Raw genomic sequence first — 20,519 nt, 5'->3', positions numbered from 1 at the left:
AAGAACAACTTAAAGGTTTTTACATGTGTCATTTTACCTTAGAGCAAGAAAATTCGTAAATCAGTTCAACTAGAGGGTTAAGGGTGGAAAATATATATTTGTTTAGTTAATCTTATTGGAGGAAAAAGTAGTATTGATGAAATGTCCGGCTTTATCTTAAATAAGTTACCTGATACAAAGTATAAGTCAAGATATAGTTTAATTGTTAATTATACTATAATTTCTCATAGTTTGTTGAATATAGTTTAGTTTAAAAATTGAATCGAGTTAAATTCTTTGGTTTTAAGGGTAGTAGACATCTCTCACAATATTTAACATAAAATGTATTAATTGATCATTCAGTTTGACTCAAGATTCAATATTGATTAGAACAATGCCACAATATTATAAGAGTGGAAGATAATAGATAAAATTATTTTTTGTGTAAAGGTTAATAGGTTATAAAAGTATATAATAACTTAAAATTTGTTTTTTAGTAATCTATCATTATACTTAAACAACCACTGATAAGTACAACAAAAACAATAATATTAATATACTTTTTTATTGCGTCGAATTTACAGAGGTTACTAAAATACAATATACACTTAATAATCCAGTGTGATGAAACAAAATATCTTATTTAGAAACATTTTATTTCCTTTTAATAAATTTTATTTTTATACCATCTTTAGGTCTTATAACCAAATCAGTTATCAAAGTTATTGTTTCCGGTGTGTCAACTGGCTCCAATACATAATTCCTTAAAATTCCGGTGATCACAGTCTTAATCTCAATCAAGGCGAATTTTTGGCCTAAAAACATGAATTTTGTTATTTGAAAGACATATTTTTTATGCAATTTACCAATGCAATTTCTGGGTCCGGCACTGAAGGGGATGTAAACGAAAGGATGACGATTTTGTGTGTTTTCAGGCAAAAATCTATCGGGATCAAAGACTTCCGGATTTTCGAAATAATTTTCATTTCTATGCATATCGAAAATAGAAATATTGACTGAAGTTTTCGGTGGTATTTTGTAACCATCTGAAGTTATAATTTCTTCACTGGTAATCCGAGAAATCATTGGAACACTTGGGTACAACCTGAGGCTTTCTTTGATGCATCGTTCTAAATATTTCAAATCTTGGAGGTCGGTGAATGTAATTTTTCTGTCTGAATCACCAAAGATCGAGAAAATTTCTTCGTAAATTTTGTCCTATAAAAAATAATTATAATTGTGTTAGTCTAAAATAAAACACTTACTTGTATCTCCTTGTGGTTTGCGATTAGCATCAAAGTAAAGCATATGGACATTGAAGTAGTGTCATGACCCTAAAACCAATCCAGTTACATTACTTTGAAATTACAGATGCGTATTAATCTAACTAACTTCGAACATAAATGTATCAACTTCTTCTCTAATTCCTTCATCATCAATAGCTACACCTTCTAAGTTGGCAGATATCAACATGTCCAACATGGCGAGCTTTTTCCTTGTGGAGTAAGAAGAAGGCTCATCATTTTTTTTGTTAACGGAATTATTCAGGATTCTTTCTCTTCTCTCTTTGATTACATTATACGAAAAATTGCGTAAATATTTGGCCAAACTTCTTTGTTCCCAAAAACCTTTGGTCAAAGCGAATAGAGTATCAAAGAAAAACCATGGTCTAGAAATTCTATACACTATGAATTCACCCATTTTGTAAACGCCCTGCTTGTATTTTTCTTGTTCTTTGTTTCCAGAAGTCATGGTTGTACCCATTGCAGTTTCTTAAATACGAATCATATAATTTGATTAACAATTGTTTTTAACTTTAAAGTCACCTAAAATTGAGTGTAATGTAAACTGGGTTATTGGCGGAATAATATCCACTTCCTGTTTTTCATATTTCATCAAATCCTTGACCAAAATCTCCGTTTGCTCAGTGAATATAACGAAGAATTCCTGAAGAATGTTGAAATGGAAGGATGGAGTTAATATTTTTCGTCTGGCTTGCCATTTACTACCTATAAATGAGTTACGTTAAAAGTTAATTTTGTTGGTTAATTTGAAAGGTAGTACCATCACTGGTTAGTAATCCAGTACCCAACCAAATGTGAAGAAGATCATAAAATTCACTTTTCGAGTTGTGTTTTGTAGATGAAATTAACTTCTGTAATTCCAAAAATATTAAAGTTATCAATATATTTTTTTAATTAATCCCCAAATTTCATTTTTGTTGTAACTTCAGAACAAATATAAAAATTAATGTCAATAAACCTACCTCTACATCATACGGATTTTGTATTCCCACTTGGGCTAAATGTGCCAACCAAAGCTTGGCAGTTCCTTTTTTAGTATATTCGGCGGCCAATTTTCTCATAGATTTAAAAATTTTATCTGAAATAAGCCCAGTCAATTAACTGAAACTGAATTAGAAATTTATACCTTGTGACCCTAAAAGTTCCAAGGCATTACCAATAATTGGCAAAGCTTTTGGACCAGGCAGTAGATTAATTTGTTTTCTGAATTCGTTCCATTTGGCCAATCGATGAACTAGGTAGATTATTGCAAAACCTAGTCCTACAGATAGTACTATTGTTGACAAGAACATTTTCGGTGTACTGAATAAAATAAGCTCTTGTAACACAATTTAATATAGCTTGATGGTATCGTTAATGTTAGATAAGGTTTTTTATCTTAATCACGCATTGATTATAAATATTTATTTTCATATAAACAAACAAGTTACAACTAAAACTAACTTAATAATGTTAAAAACTCCACATTAAATTTAGAATTATTACAAATCAATAAAGTTTTATTGATAATCGATAATATTCATGTATCAATCTATCTAAACTTTCTCAATGTAATTCACGTCATTTACAGAGAAAAACACAAATTGATGCAGTTTATACCATCTTATCAGATCAAGTCTTGAGTATTGCTCTCCTAATTGGTATCCTCAATAAATACACATTAACCTAATTGAAAAAGTACAAAATCGATTCCTAAAATTGTTTTGTTTCAGATCGATCCCATTTACTCAAATGGAAGTATATGAGCAAGGTATATTGCTATTGTGCCTTAAATTTCTGTTTCCTCAAGAAAGACGAGTTTCTACCTATGTGTATTTAAGTTTTTTTAGATATAACTTGTTATTTCTTGCATAAGGACAACTTGATTCGGTTTTGCAAGTCATTACACACAATTTTTTTAATGAAGTTAATTATATTTGTTTGAATATTATTATTATGATTAACTAAAATCTTTATTATAATTCGTGGTATTTACTTGTCGTAAATTTTGTCCATAGGTCAAAATAATTGTATAAATAAGATTTATCAAATAAAAATAATATATACATTACTCTAATTTAAATGCGATGATTTATTTAAGAATGTATCCTTATTTAAAAACATTTCAGCTTTGATTATTATGTGCTATCAGAAATATAATAATTATTATACTATTTTTTATAAAAAGGGTAAATTCCAAAAACTTTGTTTTACAAATAATCATGTGTATTAAAAAATTAATAATAAAACTACACATACTAATCACTTATTTCTGTAATTATTAACTAAAAATCATGTACAAAATAAAACTACTTTTGTGAATTTCAACTCAAAAGTGATGCCACTAATATTAGTATAAATACGACTACTACGACAGTAATAATTATTTTACACTGAAACAAAATAAATTAGATAACATAATATAAAATAATAAGTATTGTTACTTTTAAACTTCTCTTCTTATTTGTTTTCGCCTTTTGTATTTGGCGCTCCCCTTTCAATACAAAATCTCTAGCTTGTTCAGCCTGATATTCTATTCTGTCAATTATTTCTTGCTTAAATATAATTAAATAATTTATTAAATAAGTACTATGAACAATTTGGACAATTTACCTGACTATCAACTAAAATACTAATCTGAATAAACATATCCCTGACTTCGACTAGAGTCCTTTCAATTTTTAGAAGATGCTCGTGTCTTTCTTCTATGTCTTGAAGCATACGTTTAGCTTCCGCTGTTTCAGCCAGAATCTAAACAACACTGACATAATATTTTAAAAATGACATTTCAGATATTCTTACATTATCAGTAAAAACTTGGATGTCTTCTCCTTTTTCAATCAACTCATCTAATTCCTGGTCTGTTACAACTAATCCTTTACTACTCAGTTGGCTTTTAATTGAATCCTTAATGTTGTTGCTGTGCTTTTCCATAATGGAATTGCTGGTTTTAAATGCCTCGACATATCTTTTATTCAAACTGTTATACTGTACCGATTTTATTCTTTCTTCTGCCGAATGCGTGGCGGTGGTTTTGAGTTCGTTCTCATATTCCTTCAGTTTACCACTTATTTTCATGCATATCGCCTTGTTTTTAGCAAAGAGATCTTCTATTTTATCATTTATGCCTAAAATAATTCATTTGTTTATTGTACAAATTAATCAATAATAAATTAAATCACCTTTTTGGTCGAAGACGGATTGAATCTGACTTTTGGTAGTATACTCCCTCATTTGTTCGTTGTTCTTTTCTATTGAATCTATCCATTGTTGAATTACTTGGCCTCTTTCAAAGGTATTCTTTAGTGAACTGGATTCTTGATTTAAAGGCTGTTATGTTATAACATAAAACAATATAAAATATTTTAATAAAAATTTAATCAAATTTATCAATATTTACAGTATGTGAACAATTCATTCGTTGATAAAGAGGTGTCGCTTATTGTCTATGAAAACGAAATTTGAAGAAATGTATAGACGCCACAGTTAACAGTTGCATAAAATTAACTTAAAATAGATAATAAATAATAATCTAATCTGTACACTCATAGAGGCTACACGCAGCACTGAACTATATCACACAACTCATTGAGGTTGAGAAATAATTTACATAAAACAATTAAATTTGTGTCTACTTACTTCCGCCTCAATTTGAATATTTGTCTCGTTATTACTGTGGTCCTTACTAGCAGCCTAAAACATCAAATACATGATTATGTAGTAATAAAATAAGTGTATTTTTACTTTTAACGCAGCTAATCGGTCCCTCATATTGCTCAGGTAAACTTTAATGAATATAATAAGTAAATAACATTATATTTACTCAAGATAAGCGAAGTACATATGTATTTAGTAACATTTGAAAATAAGAAAATTAGAAGGTTAATTTTATAATTTCAATAAAAAGTGATCGTACGTAGGATATCTGTTTATTTATACAAATACATGACTCATTTGTGAAGGTAAATTATAATTATACGTTTGTTAAAATGTTCACGTAGTTTTAGTTGCCTAGACAAATTTACTATATATTTATTTCCATGTGTGATATCTTACAAATATATCAGAATTTTAGGGAATATAATAAACATAATGTCTTATGTTGGAGGTTCACCAGTTACAATCACAACAAATTATAAAAGTCTAGTTAAAATTTTTACACATAATCACATAATAATTTATTTATTTATTTATTTTGTTTTTATTTTATTTATTTTGTATTTATTTTGTTCCAGTAATAAAGTAAGGATCTAAACATAAAAATATTACTATATGGTAAAATAACAATACTTTATTTTATTTTACTTTTTTTAATTTATTATATATATATATATATATATATATATATATATATATATATATATATATATATATATATATATAAAATTTAAAAAAAAAATATGTTAATTATGGAGATTTTTAATATTTATTTGTATATTATTTGTAACATATATCATATTATATTGAATATTAAATTATATAAGGTTTTTTCAGGTATCTGGTCAACATATATTTTACGTATTGTAGATTTTTAAAGGTATATTTGCTTATTCAGAAGAATTTAAGAAATAAATATTATTAATTCAACTTATATTGTTAACTTTAAATTCAAAATACTACTAAACATTTAATAATAAAATAATAGTGATAATATAAAAATTACAATGTTGTATCTATAATAATTAGCATTCTGTGTCCACCTGAAATGTATCATTGTTAAAAAGAAGTATTTCTTTGAATTTTTTAAACACGCCTCTGAGAAATAGTCTTAAAATTTTAAGTACGGACCTCACCTTTTCAAATAACCAATGGCCAACATAACCAACAACGTACGTATATTAGGTTATGTTATTATAAACAACATGATATTTATTGAAAATAATAAAATAAATATTAATGAATAATGGTTCGAGTAAAAAACAGGTAAATTTAAATGCATTCATTTAATCATTTAATTAATTTGTCAATCCGAAGATATTTTGTAGTACAGGTCAACAGAGAAAATGATCAACCAGTGTCAGTTCTGAAAATGAGCGCTTCATTACTGAACGATTGTATAAAAGAGAAGGTTCAAGATCTATACGGTGATTTTGGCGTAGCAGCAATCCATGCCGGTTTCACCGCCAAGTACTGCAATGAATACACTCGAATAGCCATCATCCGAGCAAGAAAAGGACCTCACAGAATGGTTGCAGCCTCTGTGCCATGTGTTAAAGAAGCACACGGTAAACCGATTGCTTTGAACATTTTATACGTCGGCAGTTCAATGAGGCACTGTTTTATTTTTATTAAAAACTACCAGGAAAAGAGGTTCAATGAGTTCTGTTGTAATTTAAAGACTGATGAAGAAAAGGAAGAAATTAGGAAAATCTTATTGAATTTAGACTCTGTGTTAAATGTTTAAGCGGTTAAATAAATTTAAAAAAAATTAATTTTCTTTTATTTAACAAAACTGATAATTCTAATTGTGATCGGGGTTGCATAAAATATAATGTCTTCAACACACATGCGCGTATTATTGATTTAACAATAGACAAACCAGAAATGAATTAACTTATTTACAAACATTAAAAATAATATAAAAAACAAATTGTAGCATTTTAAAAATGTGTATGGGTGAGTGTGGCTCAGATTGCCGTGACATAAACAACAACTTGCAAAAATCTGAGCTCACCTCGTTCGAAAAGTAAGTAAAAACTCTATTCACTTGTTGCATTTATCTGTTGCACATCATCCCCTTACCCGTATAATTATGCATATCTTTACCCCCATGTGGGCTCGTATTATCGCAATTAATCGACCCACATAATTCCCACCCTTGAAACGATTTCTGCTGCATCCTGTTCTCACGTTTTGACTCTTTCAGTGATTCTGTGTACTTTCAACAAGTCATACGTCCAATGCTCGCGCCTGGACACGAATCCGAATTTATATTTTGGCTTAAATGCTTTGGGATGATACCCAACAATCAGGTTTGCAAAAATGCAGCTTTCAACCAGGACTGCAACAAGGCCATGAGTTGGGTGAACTATCGGGCCCATGATTTATACCAGTGGAAGTGCAATAATTGTTCAGAAAAGAAGAGCATCAGAGAAGGATCAGTCTTTTCTGATGTTAAATGCAATTTTAATAATGTTATTAGAGTCTTGCTGGGCTGGTGCAAGTCTTATGACTACGAAAGTTTAGCTGCAATATTAGGTAAGTTTGTTGATTGTATTTTAGAAATATACTAATTTGTATTTAAATTGTGTGCATTCAGTAGTTTTCAAAGGATAATTCAGGTAAAATATATATTAGTTCATGTTGTGTCTAGTATTAGTTTATTTATTTTGAGTTATATAAAAAAATGTTCACTAATTAATGTGTTGTAAAACATAGATATTAAGAAGAGCGTTATATGCACACTTTATAACATCGCCGCGAGAGTAGCCGAAGATTACATCAAACAGAATATTGGGGATTTCCAAATAGGTGGCCCAAATAAAATCGTCCTCATAGACACTTATCCAGCGGGATGCGGAAACTACAGTCAAAACCGGGGTCACCGCCCAATTTTATGCCTTTGCGAAGTCAAGGTACTATTAAAATTAATGTCCACTCCCACATGTTATTAACACATTGCATGTTCCCTCAGACAATACCCCAGAAATTCTGGTTCCAGTCATTGGACAGAACCAGATGCTCTCAAGTTGTTCAAACCAACAAAGTGAAAATTCTTCAAGCCATAAGAGAAGTTGTACGACCAGGATCGATACTGATAGCACCCATGGAAAACAACGCATGTTCATACAACGATTTGCTTCCGTTGAAAGATATGTTTCCTACAATCATCAGCGTCGAGACTCTAAGGCGGCACAACACGAATAGGGTCTGTTGTGAGGATAACTTGGACGTCATATGGAGGAAGGCTTTGGATGTTTGTGAGCAGGCGCAGTTCTACAATCACATGCATATACAACAGTATTTGACCAGTTACATGTGGCAGCAAATGTTTGGTGCTGAAAGTTTTGAGAGGTTGTTGCATCAGTTTAGCATTCATAATTAATGCTTTGAGATTATGAGATTATCTGTTTTAAATATGTGTTATTTGTTTTGATATTATATTTATTTAAATTTTTACCTATAACTGAAATTATCTGGATTTGTTCTGTATTTTTTTGTTGTTTGATAATTAAAATTCATGTTGTTTATAAGATAGTGTTAACAGAAAATCTTAAGCAATAAATTTTGGTGCTCCTTTCGTAAAATTTACGAAATTTTCTCATATTTGAGACAAGTAAAAGTATACGCATAATTAATCACCTATTTAAAGTCAACAATTTTGTTGTAATACAAGTATAATATTTTTAATCTGTTTATTATTAAGATATTGTTAATGTTTTTACTTGGTTTTCACCAATGTGCCTTATCATTTGAATATGACTCACTTATTTGTAGTATCTGATATTGTATTCATTTTGTTAATAATAATTTAGCAATAATTAAGTTATTAATTAATATTTAATTGTTAAAACACTGTCAATTATAATACTTAAAATACAGTGATGGATGAATTCAAGAAGTTTTAGTCGACTATCGTCAGAGTCGAGTCACCAGTCATGATAGAAATGACTTAATTTGCCATTCAAACATCTTGAAGTCACTCATCACTACTGAAAGTTATGTTACAGTAGTTTATATTATTGTGCCCAAGACTTGTGTTAAACTGCACCTAGAAAACCGACTTTATGATAGGTTTAAGGTTTATAAGAGAAATAAAACCACATTTAATGAATAAATTGTTTTGATTATGTATTTAATTACTTCATAAGCATTTTTAATAAATTATTAAAAACATCATAACATACACTATATTGATTTTACAGAAAAATGTAGAAAATAGAATTACAACAACAAAAATTATAAGAGAAAAACAATTATAATGTTTAATATCAAGATCGGATTTATTTATACTCATTGAGGAGATATTTTTTCAAATGTATATACATACCACCAATATATTGAAAGTGCTACATATAAAAATGGTGATCACAGAAAACAAATATATATTTAACTATCTATATTACAAGAGGAAAATATATTGGACCAAAACATGTACTTTGCCCAAGCAACATTTTAATAATGGCATACTTGTTTGGCCCAGTTTTCACATACATTTAAAGAAAGTCAATTTACATAAAAATATATTTTGAGTTAAGTTATAAAACTACTTTGAAAAATAAAACGTTTTAAGTACAAAAAATATACACTTTACTTAAATAGAACTTGTAAATAGGAAAACTATATTGCATCAAGTAATGGTAACATTAAATAAAGTATTAATTAACACATAAAATTAGACTCTGAACAAACTAAACACTAGTTACGTGAGTACCATTTAAAAGTTTTTGAATATTAAAATCGAACTCTTATTAAATTTAAAGGACATTCTTTGGTATTTACCAATAACAAATTATGGATGATATTAATTGATAGAGAGCTCATTATGTACTAAAATCACAAAATGGTCAGTCCTTAAATGCTTACAAGCATTCGCGCTTAACATCTATAAGGTGTATCATAATCATCCATAAAAATAATAAATTTTAGGGTAATTTTCGAATATAGGTACTTGTTAGTCTCCAATGTAAAATACGGCTAAGCAAAATTTGAATGGTGAATGTATGTTACACAATTGATCCATGCACGGATATAAATTTGCAATTCAACTGTAGATGCCCGATCTTGAACAAAAATATTGAAATATCCTCTTAAAAAATCTCTTCGTTTCACACAACTGGAGTAATCACGATCCCACATAATTTTTACTTATATACTTTTTATGCAAACTAGTGGAGGGGGATTGCAAATCCAATTCAAACAACACCGCCAATGACCGCACCCATTACACGTCACTATCGGGATCAGTTTCGCTGCGAGGCTGCCCAAAGTTTCGCGTGATGCTCTCGCTCATTGAGCGTATGTTCGCCAGGTGCACATCGTTGGCGGCAGGCACTGAAAAATAGTTGAGCCGGTCCAGGTCTGGCACAGCGTTCAGGTCGTCGTCCGTCCGATAACAGTTGTCGTATTCCGAGTCGTAGAGCGCACTCAACGAGTCTAAGGACATCATAGCGTCCGAATCGAATATGCGAGAGGAGGCGCGTGAAGACATGCTCGTGTTGTCGTCCATGTCTCCGTCGTGGTTGTGATCGTTGTACGCCGAATTCACGTCACTTAATGCTCCTTAAACCCCAGACACAATATTATTAGTACAAAACTGCAGTCATATCGATCTTAATTTACCTTCAGCATCGGTTAGTCCCGTCTCGTTGATCATGGATATATTCTCCAGGGCGGGATCGTCCGTCGTATATCCCGTGGATTCCCGATCGTTGAGTAACGGTTCTGAAGCACCACCATCCTCATCCTCTGACCACTCAGATACACTACCCTCGGCTCCAGCACCAGTGCCGTGCATCTGGTTCTCCATTATCGCGTTTTCTAAGTTCTTCAATTTCTCCTGGACCTTCTCTTCTAGCAGTCTTTTAACCTCTTCCTCCTAGAAACATTGCGATATACTCATAAAACAATATAACAAACCAACCAAATTTACCAATTCCTTGTCTACTGGCTGCTTGTAATCAGACGTAAAATTATAAATTGAATAGCACGTAATTATTTAACTGAATTATACCTGAGCCGCTTCTTCCATCATCCTTTGCTCCTCCCTCTCGAAACTCTCCAAATCCGTGTCATCATCTTGTCTTTGAACTTCAGGCATATCACAGTCTACGTCCTGCTCTTCCGTCGATTTTACCGTCCTAATGAACAAAATGATGCAAGTTAGAAGAAGCCCCGAAAAACATTTTGCCCCTACACATGGAACCGTTGTTTAGTAACATCGCATAGCTATTTTTAGTACATTCCGACGTGCCTTAAGTGTTTGGTTTATCGTTAAGTCGGTCAGTGAATGCTGCAGAATGTACTCTACTATAAGACATTCAAATCAAATGGGTGATTGTTTCGCAAGCATGAACAGTGCTGAGCAAGCAGCATGGATCAGTGTGTTAGTATAAGCGGTCAGTAAGCTAAAGTCTATATTCGTTGTGACATACACACTTTGTTCTAATTGAGACGAATATTTCTCACGAGTTGTTTAAACTAATTTTGATACTTACTATTAGTTCCTATCTGTGTATTTATTTATTTTTTATAATTTGTTTAGCTTTGTTAATAAATAAAAATTAAAATAGTTTATGTTATTTAAAATTTTAAAATTAAAACATTTTTCTATCTAGACACACAATACAAACGTTCACTAAAACACAGATGTTAGCTACAATGACATGATTTTGTTTCCATGTGGTCACCCGCACCCCGAGAAGCAAGAAACCGTGCCTTCAACCCCATGTTGTTAGTGTGCGTCCGAAACAAAGCGTTGTATGCCACCAGTTCTCTGCAAAAAGTACCTGTCTAGGGGCGACACTTTAGGCTGTTTAAGAGTGTCGGGCGGCGGACCTGGGGGCGAGGCCGCGCCCCTCTTTAGCGATCCCTCTTTGCTGCTTGCTCTCGTCGGCGACATGCACTGGAGGGTCACGCTGCCAGTTGGGTTGACCCGGAGGCCGAGCGCCAGCGCCTGAATCGCCGCCAGTCCCACCTGGTGATTATTGTTATTCGGCGCGTACCTACGATCACTGCAAGATGGTAATCCCGCTCACTCACTGACTAGTTTGTGTGTGTTGTTCTTTTTTTTGGAAACGCGGTGAACTATTTTATAGATTAATGACAACCGGTGCATTGGTAATATTTATGTGACTTTTTTATTAATAAAATAAATTGAAGAAATTACCGATGCAACAACCGTCCTATGGAAAACACGTTTAAAAACTGAGTATCAGAGACCCAATAAACAGGAAAAACCTGCACATAAAGATAATAATAACTTACCACGAGTTATTTTATTGTTTAATTATTAAAAGTATCATTTCTCCGCAAACAGCATTATATGATTAATACATTATTTAATACCTGACAAGTGGCTCCAAAGCCAGATCCTTATTCTGCTGATTGAGCTCGTACTTGGGCGGTATGTTTTGGAGCAAATTCTGTTCATCCAATAGCTTCTGAATCTCCCTCTCGAATGGCCCTATCGTGTTATCGCAACTGTCCGTATTATTGACCTTTGCATTTGGTGATACCTTATCCCTGAATCCACTAGGAGACATTTTTAGTCGCCTTAAGTCTTTTTTGTCTGTTTGACAGGATCCATCTTTCTTCAAACTTTTATCACTACAAATCGAGGTCTTGGTGTCATCCTCCTTAAGCAGTTCACGTATCTCTTCAGCTTCCTTGAAACTAGGAGAACGCTTGCAATTCGAAGTGAGTTTGTTACACTCCAGTATCGAGTCACTATCGTTGCGCAAATGTTTGTCCAAACTTTTTTGCTTTGTTGATTTGGGTACTTGCCCATTGGCGCTGGTTGCGCGTAATAGTGATGATGGCTTTTGTTTTGGTTTACTGACAAACTCGAAGCTAGCGCAGCTTTCACCTCTGTAACTTTCGTCTCCGTCCAATACAGGTGGGCTAGTAATAATTGACGAGTCCACCGTATTACACGTATTTGCCAGAGCCAGCACTGCACTCGGAGGTAAGTTGTTTCTTTTTCCACCGCCCCGATCGCTGGAATTGTTCCTCAAGGAACAGTTCGGAGGTATGTAATCCAAAGATGCTCTGGGAGAGATTTCGGGTGACGACAAAGGATTAACCTGAATGTCAGAGGGGAAGAGGAATTGTTGCGCGTCAGCAGGTAGGGGTGGTGAAACACAAGGTGAAGCATCAGCGTCGGTCGTACGGCTGTAGCTTTCATCTGAACTGCTGATACTTGGAGAGTGGTTTAGTGAGCTTATCTCGTCGGCTGATGAGTGAATGCGTTGTGGGGCTCCACTGTTGTAGAAACCACCCAAACTCTCATCTGAATAATGACGTTGTAGAGGACTATGTCTGTTGTGATGCGGACTGCAATTGTAGAAGCATGTAGTATTGTAAGGTAAATGTTGAACGTTAACTTACCTGTGACGTGTGTGTAACGGACTGTGTCTATTAGCTAGAGGATTATGTCGAGTCTGTATTTTATTCTTCAAAATTTCAGGCTCTGGTGTTCTTTGGTGTACCATTTGCACGAAAGTTTGTTGATGTGGTGGGGGAACGGGACCCGTGGCATTTTGGATGTGCTTCCTGTGATGTCTGTTTGGAGATTCTTTACCTAAATAATAGATTTTAAGTTTATAATAACCACTACTGTAAATTATAATTTACCTGGTGGTTTGGGCAAAGGTTTCAAGTAAGGTTTCATATTATCCATAGGGTTGGCGTTTATGGATGTGTAAGGACTGGGACCCCTAGGCCATGGAGGGTTGTATTTCATGTCAGGTGGCTGCCACTGTGCTTGGGGATAGTTGCTTTTATGGGGAGGTAACGGCGGCGGAGGTAGATTCTCTTCTTGGCATGATTTTTTACCGTTTCTCACACCTAAAACAATTTTATTAAGTACACCAATATGTTTCAATAACAAAGATTCGGGGTATCCTCTGAATGATGATTTCAAAAGTACTACATGGATAGAAAATAAATGGAATGACCGGGTCCTCAAATCCAATGCGGGGTCTACTACACAATCCTCATGATTTTCATGGTTGAGACTTACCTCGATTAAAGAGAAGCAAGTTTTTTCAGTTGCGGCTTAACTTTCGGATTACCAATGGTCAAAAATAATTTATTAAACTCATTTGTACAATCGCAAGTGGATTATTTTCGTCAAATTATTTTAAATAGTGTTCTTCTAATTGAAAGTATAATTCAAGTGTAGCCTTACCTTTTCCGGTAACATTTGGTAACAGCGGTTCGTTCTCACAGCCATTGTTGATGTGGTCTCTCGGACCGGTCTCCCTGAGTGGCGGCAATCTGAGCGGGTTGCGGGCGCCACCATAGCTTTCATCCCTCGAGTTCGACCTGCTCGGCATCGTGTGCTTGGTCGGTCTGTTGGTGACGTCGCCGTGGTGCAAGAGTGCGAGCGGCGTAGCCACGCCCCCGTACATATTATTTACATCTAGAAAACAGAAAAACGACATCGCCTAGTACTGGAATATTGGCGAGGATGGCAATTTTCAAAAGGTTCTGATTCATGCACCGAGTGTCGGTTGGGAGGACGGTTGCATAGAGAAATTTGCATAGATACTGTTTTGTGCAACTACATTTAATTATTTGTGGAAATCTTACTGCTTGTGTTCGCGTTCGATCGCATGCTATTTAATTCCTCCACCCTTAATGTCCCCGGTTGTTTTCTGTCTATTAAAAAGTATGTGGTCATGTCGCCTTTGCCCTTAACTTTCACCTTGCCACGACATTGGAATTCGTATGGATACGTGCGCAGGACTTGGTAAACTTCTTCGGTTACTTGAGTGTGATTGGGCAAACCAGTTGAGTCCATGCGACTCGCTACATTCACGGTGTTACCCCAGATGTCGTACTGGGGCTTCCTGGCACCGATCACGCCAGCCACCACTGGACCTATGTTTATACCTGAAACATTTCATTGTAGTAGTTATTATGATTTATTTCTGTTGTTATAGTGAAACTCACCAACTCGTAGCATAAAATTATTGTAAGAGTTCTCATTGATGTTGAGGAGACGATCTCGCATTGCAAATACAAATTCGACCAGTGTACTCAAATGTATTCCAGCAGTAGTGTCATCGTCGTTGAGTATTCTTAAATCAGGCATTAGTCCCACAGCCGCCATGTATGTGGATCCCACTGTTTTTATTTTGTCAATAGCTTTGAATCTAAAAAATTCGTAAATAAACAATATGTGTTGATCTATTTTAATCAAATCACATCTGAACGTAAGGTCGAAAGCCACTACTAAATTGGTTATTATGTAAACTCTGCCTCAGTAAAGTAATTGAACACCCACATCATATTTTAACACGTGTTCTATTTAAAGGCACATTACACAGTAAATATTGATATAGGATTCTATTTGACATTCATGTAAAATGACCCAGCCTACATTAAAGGTGAATATGTCACAGATGCTACACAAAACAACATAAATAATTTTAATAAGGGACGTACCTTTCTTCGCTCAGCAAGTCGTCAAAATCGGCAATGATTTCGTTCAGAAGTCTTAAACATTCGACACCTTGATTATTACCGTCGAGTTCTGTGTAAAATTCATGGTAATTCGTAATTGATGCGAACACAACACCAACCCGTGAATAACTCTGATGGTATAGTTCCTGTGATAGAGTATTCTGTAAGAAAATGTGGCTCAATTTATTTTTACAACCGGGTGCAGCCAACATCTAACATAGAAAGTCATAAAAATTATAATTGGCACGAGAAGAGTAACCATAAAAAATATTCCGGGTATACAATGGCACTTTGGATTATGTTAATTGGATATTAAAAAGATTGCTGAAAAGGTAACAAAGTGGATGATTTGTTTTTGTTGTGTAAGTGTTTAAATATATCAAAAAAGTATATGTAGTGAGAAATAAATGTAAGTGGATGTTGTGTTGTTAAATTTTCAAGCAATTCTTAGGTAATAAAAACTGTTAATGAATTACCCATTGTATACCCATGAAAATCAGCAAAAATGTAACTGAAAAAACGCACAAGATAAATAAACTCAATAAATGTTGCCCGCACACTCAAAAGTACTTAAAATATTGACCGCAATCGTTACCATATTGTTTCGGAATTGGTTATCCAGAAAATGTGTGGCCACGTGGGCCGGTAAAAGATTAAAGAGTATCCTCTTGTTAGAGTGCTGAAGAGCGTCCATTTCTCGTTTTTCCTCGTTTGCCTGTATCTGCCACAGGAAATCTAATCGGGCGGTCCACTCCACTTGCCTGCCGTGGAGTAGTACTGCAAGTACGAACATCAGCACTTGCACCACACTTACTATGTGGTTGGGTATCACGGAACTAAAAAGATTAGAGATATTAATGCTTGAAAAATAACAGAAGAGTTGAATCATACCTGACTCTAATATCATAGCACAAGAACAAATCGATGTGAGATAATTCAATAAATAGTATATAAACGGTCGACATGATCGCTAATAAGGAGGCTTTAAGTAGGATTGGCAACCTCAAGAAGATTGCAACTGCAAGATATCCTAGTGCGCAGGATAGTACTATATATTGGGGCAAAGGGCACGCCCTGTGATCTCTCTCCAACACGTTCCCAATATCCAGCGTTACATTTGCTGTTGTGTGACTCGTGCAAGGAACATCCGATTTACAAGTAAACTAAAAAGAGTCACTCCAAGTTACTTTATCGATTTATATGTCCAGGTTCCAGTACTTACCACATTTACTTGAGCAACAGTATAAATAAGCACGATGGTAAATACGGTGATTGCAAGTCGTAACACAAAACTGTGGGAAATATCCCAGATGATCCATCGCAAACGTACGGCAAGTAGAAGCATTAATACAACTGAGATCCAAATGAAGGCGGTAAGGAAGAGGAGTAGAAGAATGAGGGTGCGGGGTAGTACGGCTGCCTGGAGACTGCCCAGCAGCACCAGAAGAATTAAGGCGCAAGCCAAAGCCGAACTATATCCCACGTCTAAGTCGTCATGGTACTAGAAAATGAATACAGAAGTAAATAATAGATGAAACTTTATATCGCATTTAATTACAGAGCACAGTTTAATTTCACAAGGTAATAATTTAATTTATAAGTATAGTGAAAATAAATAAAACACAGCAAAAAATGAAATCAATTATTTGTCATTCATGCAATATTAAACTGGCGCATCCGCCATAAAATAAACTGGAGCAATATTAATATAGTGTATGACATCATTATTTAGACTGGTAGTTTTCTGAAAAGTTAAAGTTAATGAGTTCCTTGATATTAAACCTGAGAGGTGATTTAAAAAACTACTTCCAGCCACAAAGTCATTTCACATATCAGCTGACCCGTTATGTCAGTCCCAACATAAATTCAGTGACCCAGGAAATCCCAGGGACCTTCCGCTCACCTGATTCTCCTTGCTGCTGTCCTTGAAACACAACGTGAACAGGTTGACGTGCGTGGATTTCTCCCTGTCCACGCTTCTCGCTTCGATCGCTTGAGCCAGGTACTTGTTCACCCTGTTGGACGGCTGATGGTAGACGCTCGAATGGCGCTTCTTGAACGGACGCTTGAACTTCTCGGTCACTTTATTCTAAAATGTCACGCATAATCGAAATTAGTATGGACAATTTGCAATTCAAACGGGTTCAAACGCGACTGTTTAATTGGCTTATTTGATTTTTATTTATTCAATTAACCGTGTATTCTAGGAAATTACTAAACAATGATATATCTACAAAGTAAATTATGAAAATATATATGTTTAATTATAATGTTCAAGTCTTCAAAGATGATGTAATACTAATTTACAATATTCTTTAACATTCCACACTTCTATAATAGATACCTAGAATACACTGCATAAAATATTAAATATCTGATAATTATAAATGAAAGCATATTTTTCATGATCTTTATTTATAAGTTACTCAGTTAGTGCTGTTAATTTAAGTGGTTAGTTCTGGTATTAAAACATCACCTTCATGAAAACAATTTAGCTAAGTATTAAATACCAAACCCTAAACTTTTATTTATATTAATTACACCTACCAACTAAATAATTTACAATGTTAAAAGCAGTACTAGTCCAAGCACATCTAGCAACCATAATGAAGCGAAGGACTCAAATACTTGTGCAATATTTTGTAACAGTGTGTAAAGGATAAGAGGAAAATAGGAAATGGAAAACAAAAACTACAAGCCCGCCGTGCACACAGATTAATAATTCATTTAACGCATTTCTGTGTACACGTGAGTCCAATTTTACCACGTCATCTGGCTTACAAAACCCCCTTCCCACAGTAAAACCATTTATTAACTCAAATAGAACAGTTCGTCTGACAACAAACGCACCTAGAAGCTAAGAAAACATTGGGGGGACAGCGGAAAACGACAACACTGACAGATAAGGCGATTATGTAGCGAGAAAACCCCGCACGAAGCACAGGCAAAGAGACTACTCGAGAGTAGTCGAAAGTAAATGAGTTATTTCGAGATGAGGGCTCGGCGGAACGCACGACAGATAAACGAAAGATGTTGAATTAATAGATGGGATTTATGTTGCATGAAAGACTTTTCGAGAGTGTGGGACCGCCCACGCTGCCGCAACCGTGAAATATGGATGCTTGTTAAAGAATTTGTAAGCCAGATTAAAGAGAACAGATAAAAGATCCAGATGTTAGGCGTGTGACTCCGGACGTATCAGAATTTTTCGTTCGTGGAAATCAAACGTTCAATCGCAATATCGGTAAATCACGTTAAATCCAGCTTGTTTGGCAAAAATGAGCTTTGTGAACTGTTTTGTATGAATTGAATTGGATAGGAACTAAAATGTAATTTGACGGCGATTCGGCATTTCAGTTACGGTAAACTTTTGGAACGACTTTAACGGGGATTTGCCAAGTATTATGTTGCTGTGGCGTGGGTATTTCAAATTTAGCCACAAACTTTGAAGGATTGCACGTAATTTATGTTTGAAATTTCAGTGATTAGTTGTGGGCTGTGGATCTACATATAATATTACGATTGGATTTGATTTTACTCATACATTAACTAATAATTAATTTTAAGGCAGATTTACTTTATATTAAATTAAAATATTATACTTATTTCAACCATCCCAGTTCTGATACATTCAAAAATCACGGACAGTATAGATTTCACTGAAAAACAAACAAACGACAGCAAGTCGACGTGAAATATGTAAACAAGCGATCATCAATAAAAATTATATTAAGAAAAATCAAAATAATAAAATAAAATAAAAACCAAATCCAAAAAATTTGCAAATTCGGTGAGATGCGACTCACATGGTTGACGGATTGTTCAGGGGGGAGACTAGTAATTTCTTGAGGGCGTGTGATTTCAGCGTGGAGTACCCGTTGTAGTTCTAGCACCTATAAGCCACATTAGAAAAACCGCTAGACAAAAACTACACCTACGTTAGACACTGACAACGTACCTAACACTGTATCTATGTGTCTGTGTACCTACTGGCAAATGCTTGTGAATCATTGACGACACTTAAAGACTTACTTGACTATTGATTGTTTAAATTTTAGGCAAATAAAACTTTTTTGTTAATATTTTTAAAAGTAAGTTCGTCAATAATCTACATATATTATGAAATGCTTAACGTTTCGTCTCTAAGTTAACAACATTTAATAAGAAAAAAATACCACTTAACATTAAACTGCTTAAAAATTTCTTTAAAAATTGTATTTTTTCCTTGCCACACACTGTTAAATAACAACTTTATTAGCATTTAACAGTGAATAAATATTATATTACACATAACACTAACACATAATACATAAAACTGAATGTAAAACTGTTTCAAGAAATTAAGAATCTAAATTTCGGTGCACTTAGGAAACACTTCAGATCATTTGCGTCGAAGTATAACGGGTCACTAATAAATAATCGTGAAAATTAATAACAAATATTATTGTCACAAATGATTTGAAGATAATGTTTGATGAGAGCCTGTGATTTGGTGTAGTGTACCACACGGTGTGCTATGTGAGTGTGCTCATAAAGTATGTATATATATAAATTTTTTGGAAGCTGAGAATGAAGCGTTGCAACTCACTTTGCTGCTCGTTTGAGCTTCACACGACGACGGATCTGCATGGAGTGCACGCTGTAGATCTAGCACCTATAAGCGACACAGGTCACTCCAACACTAATTCGACACATGTGTGTGGACTAATTTTAAGTAATCATTGAGTGGATGTGACAGTTTTCACTGAATTTAGTGCAAATATTCACAATTTCTTATTGTTAGGATGGTTTCGATTAATTTTTGAGGTTGAGAGAAATTGTGGATACTTTAGTAAATAAAAAGAAAAATAACTAAACCATTTCCCAAAATGCATTCCTGAACATTTTACTACTTGTCTACTAAAAATTGAACTATTATATAAACATTTACTAGTTGCATTTTTGATATTTGCCTCTACATTATGCACAACAAGATGAAAAATAAAATGCAAATATGAAAAATACAAGAAAAAGGACAAAACTCAAAATGCCAAATGGGGATAGGTGATAAGTACGGTCACTTACCCCTGGTATAGAAAATTTCTTGACTACTCACTTATGTTACGTTTCTATGTTAAGTGTACTGAG

At 33.9% G+C, this 20,519-nt stretch overlaps 5 protein-coding genes across 8 annotated transcripts in view; 2 read left to right on the top strand and 3 right to left on the bottom strand.

Moving 5' to 3' along the window:
- Nucleotides 1-525: 525 nt before the first annotated feature.
- On the bottom strand, nucleotides 526-2,603 carry LOC109599107 (cytochrome P450 4C1-like). Its single transcript, XM_049968051.1, has 8 exons — nucleotides 2,410-2,603; nucleotides 2,246-2,361; nucleotides 2,044-2,134; nucleotides 1,806-1,988; nucleotides 1,372-1,751; nucleotides 1,245-1,313; nucleotides 846-1,197; nucleotides 526-794 (listed from the first exon to the last, which is right to left on the bottom strand). Exons 1-8 carry the CDS (start codon nucleotides 2,573-2,575, stop codon nucleotides 634-636), a joined length of 1,518 nt encoding a protein of 505 aa, XP_049824008.1. The 5' UTR covers nucleotides 2,576-2,603; the 3' UTR covers nucleotides 526-633.
- Nucleotides 2,604-3,520: 917 nt separating this feature from the next.
- LOC109599123 (syntaxin-1A) lies at nucleotides 3,521-5,164 on the bottom strand. Of its 2 annotated transcripts, XM_020015064.2 has the most exons (7): nucleotides 5,007-5,164; nucleotides 4,902-4,955; nucleotides 4,445-4,592; nucleotides 4,065-4,390; nucleotides 3,876-4,013; nucleotides 3,707-3,817; nucleotides 3,521-3,655 (listed from the first exon to the last, which is right to left on the bottom strand). In XM_020015064.2, the coding sequence occupies exons 1-7, from the start codon at nucleotides 5,031-5,033 to the stop codon at nucleotides 3,587-3,589; spliced, it is 873 nt and encodes a 290-aa protein (XP_019870623.1). In that variant the 5' UTR covers nucleotides 5,034-5,164; the 3' UTR covers nucleotides 3,521-3,586. The 2 variants fall into 2 exon arrangements, with proteins under 2 accessions (XP_019870623.1, XP_049824015.1); XM_049968058.1 differs by lacking the exon at nucleotides 3,521-3,655 and having other exon boundaries at nucleotides 3,707-3,813.
- An 862-nt stretch (nucleotides 5,165-6,026) lies between these two features.
- Nucleotides 6,027-6,694, top strand: LOC109606541 (ribonuclease P/MRP protein subunit POP5). The gene is made up of 2 exons (XM_020023080.2): nucleotides 6,027-6,185; nucleotides 6,237-6,694. Exons 1-2 carry the CDS (start codon nucleotides 6,166-6,168, stop codon nucleotides 6,664-6,666), a joined length of 450 nt encoding a protein of 149 aa, XP_019878639.1. The 5' UTR covers nucleotides 6,027-6,165; the 3' UTR covers nucleotides 6,667-6,694.
- A 106-nt stretch (nucleotides 6,695-6,800) lies between these two features.
- Nucleotides 6,801-9,061, top strand: LOC109606543 (uncharacterized). The gene is made up of 4 exons (XM_020023082.2): nucleotides 6,801-6,948; nucleotides 7,129-7,460; nucleotides 7,641-7,837; nucleotides 7,897-9,061. Exons 1-4 carry the CDS (start codon nucleotides 6,869-6,871, stop codon nucleotides 8,305-8,307), a joined length of 1,020 nt encoding a protein of 339 aa, XP_019878641.1. The 5' UTR covers nucleotides 6,801-6,868; the 3' UTR covers nucleotides 8,308-9,061.
- Nucleotides 9,062-9,186: 125 nt separating this feature from the next.
- The window catches only part of LOC109599121 (Ca(2+)/calmodulin-responsive adenylate cyclase-like), an 83,132-nt gene continuing 71,799 nt past the window's right edge, over nucleotides 9,187-20,519 (bottom strand). Inside the window, exons 10-25 of one of the 3 annotated variants that reach the window (XM_049968039.1) lie at nucleotides 17,296-17,481; nucleotides 16,615-16,893; nucleotides 16,284-16,555; nucleotides 15,988-16,228; nucleotides 15,375-15,553; nucleotides 14,880-15,082; nucleotides 14,517-14,819; nucleotides 14,113-14,346; nucleotides 13,557-13,769; nucleotides 13,311-13,503; nucleotides 12,270-13,256; nucleotides 11,711-11,935; nucleotides 10,936-11,062; nucleotides 10,855-10,872; nucleotides 10,545-10,800; nucleotides 9,187-10,484 (exon numbers count right to left, since the gene is read on the bottom strand). In XM_049968039.1, coding sequence (XP_049823996.1) covers nucleotides 10,147-10,484; nucleotides 10,545-10,800; nucleotides 10,855-10,872; nucleotides 10,936-11,062; nucleotides 11,711-11,935; nucleotides 12,270-13,256; nucleotides 13,311-13,503; nucleotides 13,557-13,769; nucleotides 14,113-14,346; nucleotides 14,517-14,819; nucleotides 14,880-15,082; nucleotides 15,375-15,553; nucleotides 15,988-16,228; nucleotides 16,284-16,555; nucleotides 16,615-16,893; nucleotides 17,296-17,481 — 4,254 coding nt within the window. In that variant the 3' untranslated portion in view covers nucleotides 9,187-10,146. The remainder of the gene's footprint in view (nucleotides 10,485-10,544; nucleotides 10,801-10,854; nucleotides 10,873-10,935; nucleotides 11,063-11,710; nucleotides 11,936-12,269; nucleotides 13,257-13,310; nucleotides 13,504-13,556; nucleotides 13,770-14,112; nucleotides 14,347-14,516; nucleotides 14,820-14,879; nucleotides 15,083-15,374; nucleotides 15,554-15,987; nucleotides 16,229-16,283; nucleotides 16,556-16,614; nucleotides 16,894-17,295; nucleotides 17,482-20,519) is intronic. The other 2 variants (XM_049968040.1, XM_049968041.1) reach the window with 2 other exon arrangements.

Source organism: Aethina tumida, chromosome 5 (assembly GCF_024364675.1).
Source record: "Aethina tumida isolate Nest 87 chromosome 5, icAetTumi1.1, whole genome shotgun sequence".
NCBI classification, from domain to species: Eukaryota; Metazoa; Arthropoda; class Insecta; order Coleoptera; family Nitidulidae; genus Aethina; species Aethina tumida.
Note: the sequence above shows the minus strand (reverse complement) of the source record. Positions and strands in the feature narration are given on the sequence as shown.

Bases quoted from the DNA above. Each gene is read 5' to 3' on its own strand.
- LOC109599107 (XM_049968051.1), bottom strand. From the start codon at position 2,575: ATGTTCTTGTCAACAATAGTACTATCTGTAGGACTAGGTTTTGCAATA. The intron at 2,135-2,245 runs GTAGGTTTATTG...TTGGAATTACAG, and splicing joins AAAATCCGTATGATGTAGAG to AAGTTAATTTCATCTACAAA. The intron at 1,989-2,043 runs GTACTACCTTTC...ACTCATTTATAG, and splicing joins TGGATTACTAACCAGTGATG to GTAGTAAATGGCAAGCCAGA.
- LOC109599123 (XM_020015064.2), bottom strand. From the start codon at position 5,033: ATGAGGGACCGATTAGCTGCGTTAAAA. The intron at 4,014-4,064 runs GTAAGAATATCT...AGTGTTGTTTAG, and splicing joins TCCAAGTTTTTACTGATAAT to ATTCTGGCTGAAACAGCGGA. The intron at 3,818-3,875 runs GTAAATTGTCCA...ATTATATTTAAG, and splicing joins GTATTTTAGTTGATAGTCAG to CAAGAAATAATTGACAGAAT.
- LOC109606541 (XM_020023080.2), top strand. From the start codon at position 6,166: ATGGTTCGAGTAAAAAACAG. The intron at 6,186-6,236 runs GTAAATTTAAAT...GTCAATCCGAAG, and splicing joins ATGGTTCGAGTAAAAAACAG to ATATTTTGTAGTACAGGTCA.
- LOC109606543 (XM_020023082.2), top strand. From the start codon at position 6,869: ATGTGTATGGGTGAGTGTGGCTCAGATTGCCGTGACATAAACAACAAC. The intron at 6,949-7,128 runs GTAAGTAAAAAC...TGACTCTTTCAG, and splicing joins GAGCTCACCTCGTTCGAAAA to TGATTCTGTGTACTTTCAAC. The intron at 7,461-7,640 runs GTAAGTTTGTTG...TGTAAAACATAG, and splicing joins AAGTTTAGCTGCAATATTAG to ATATTAAGAAGAGCGTTATA.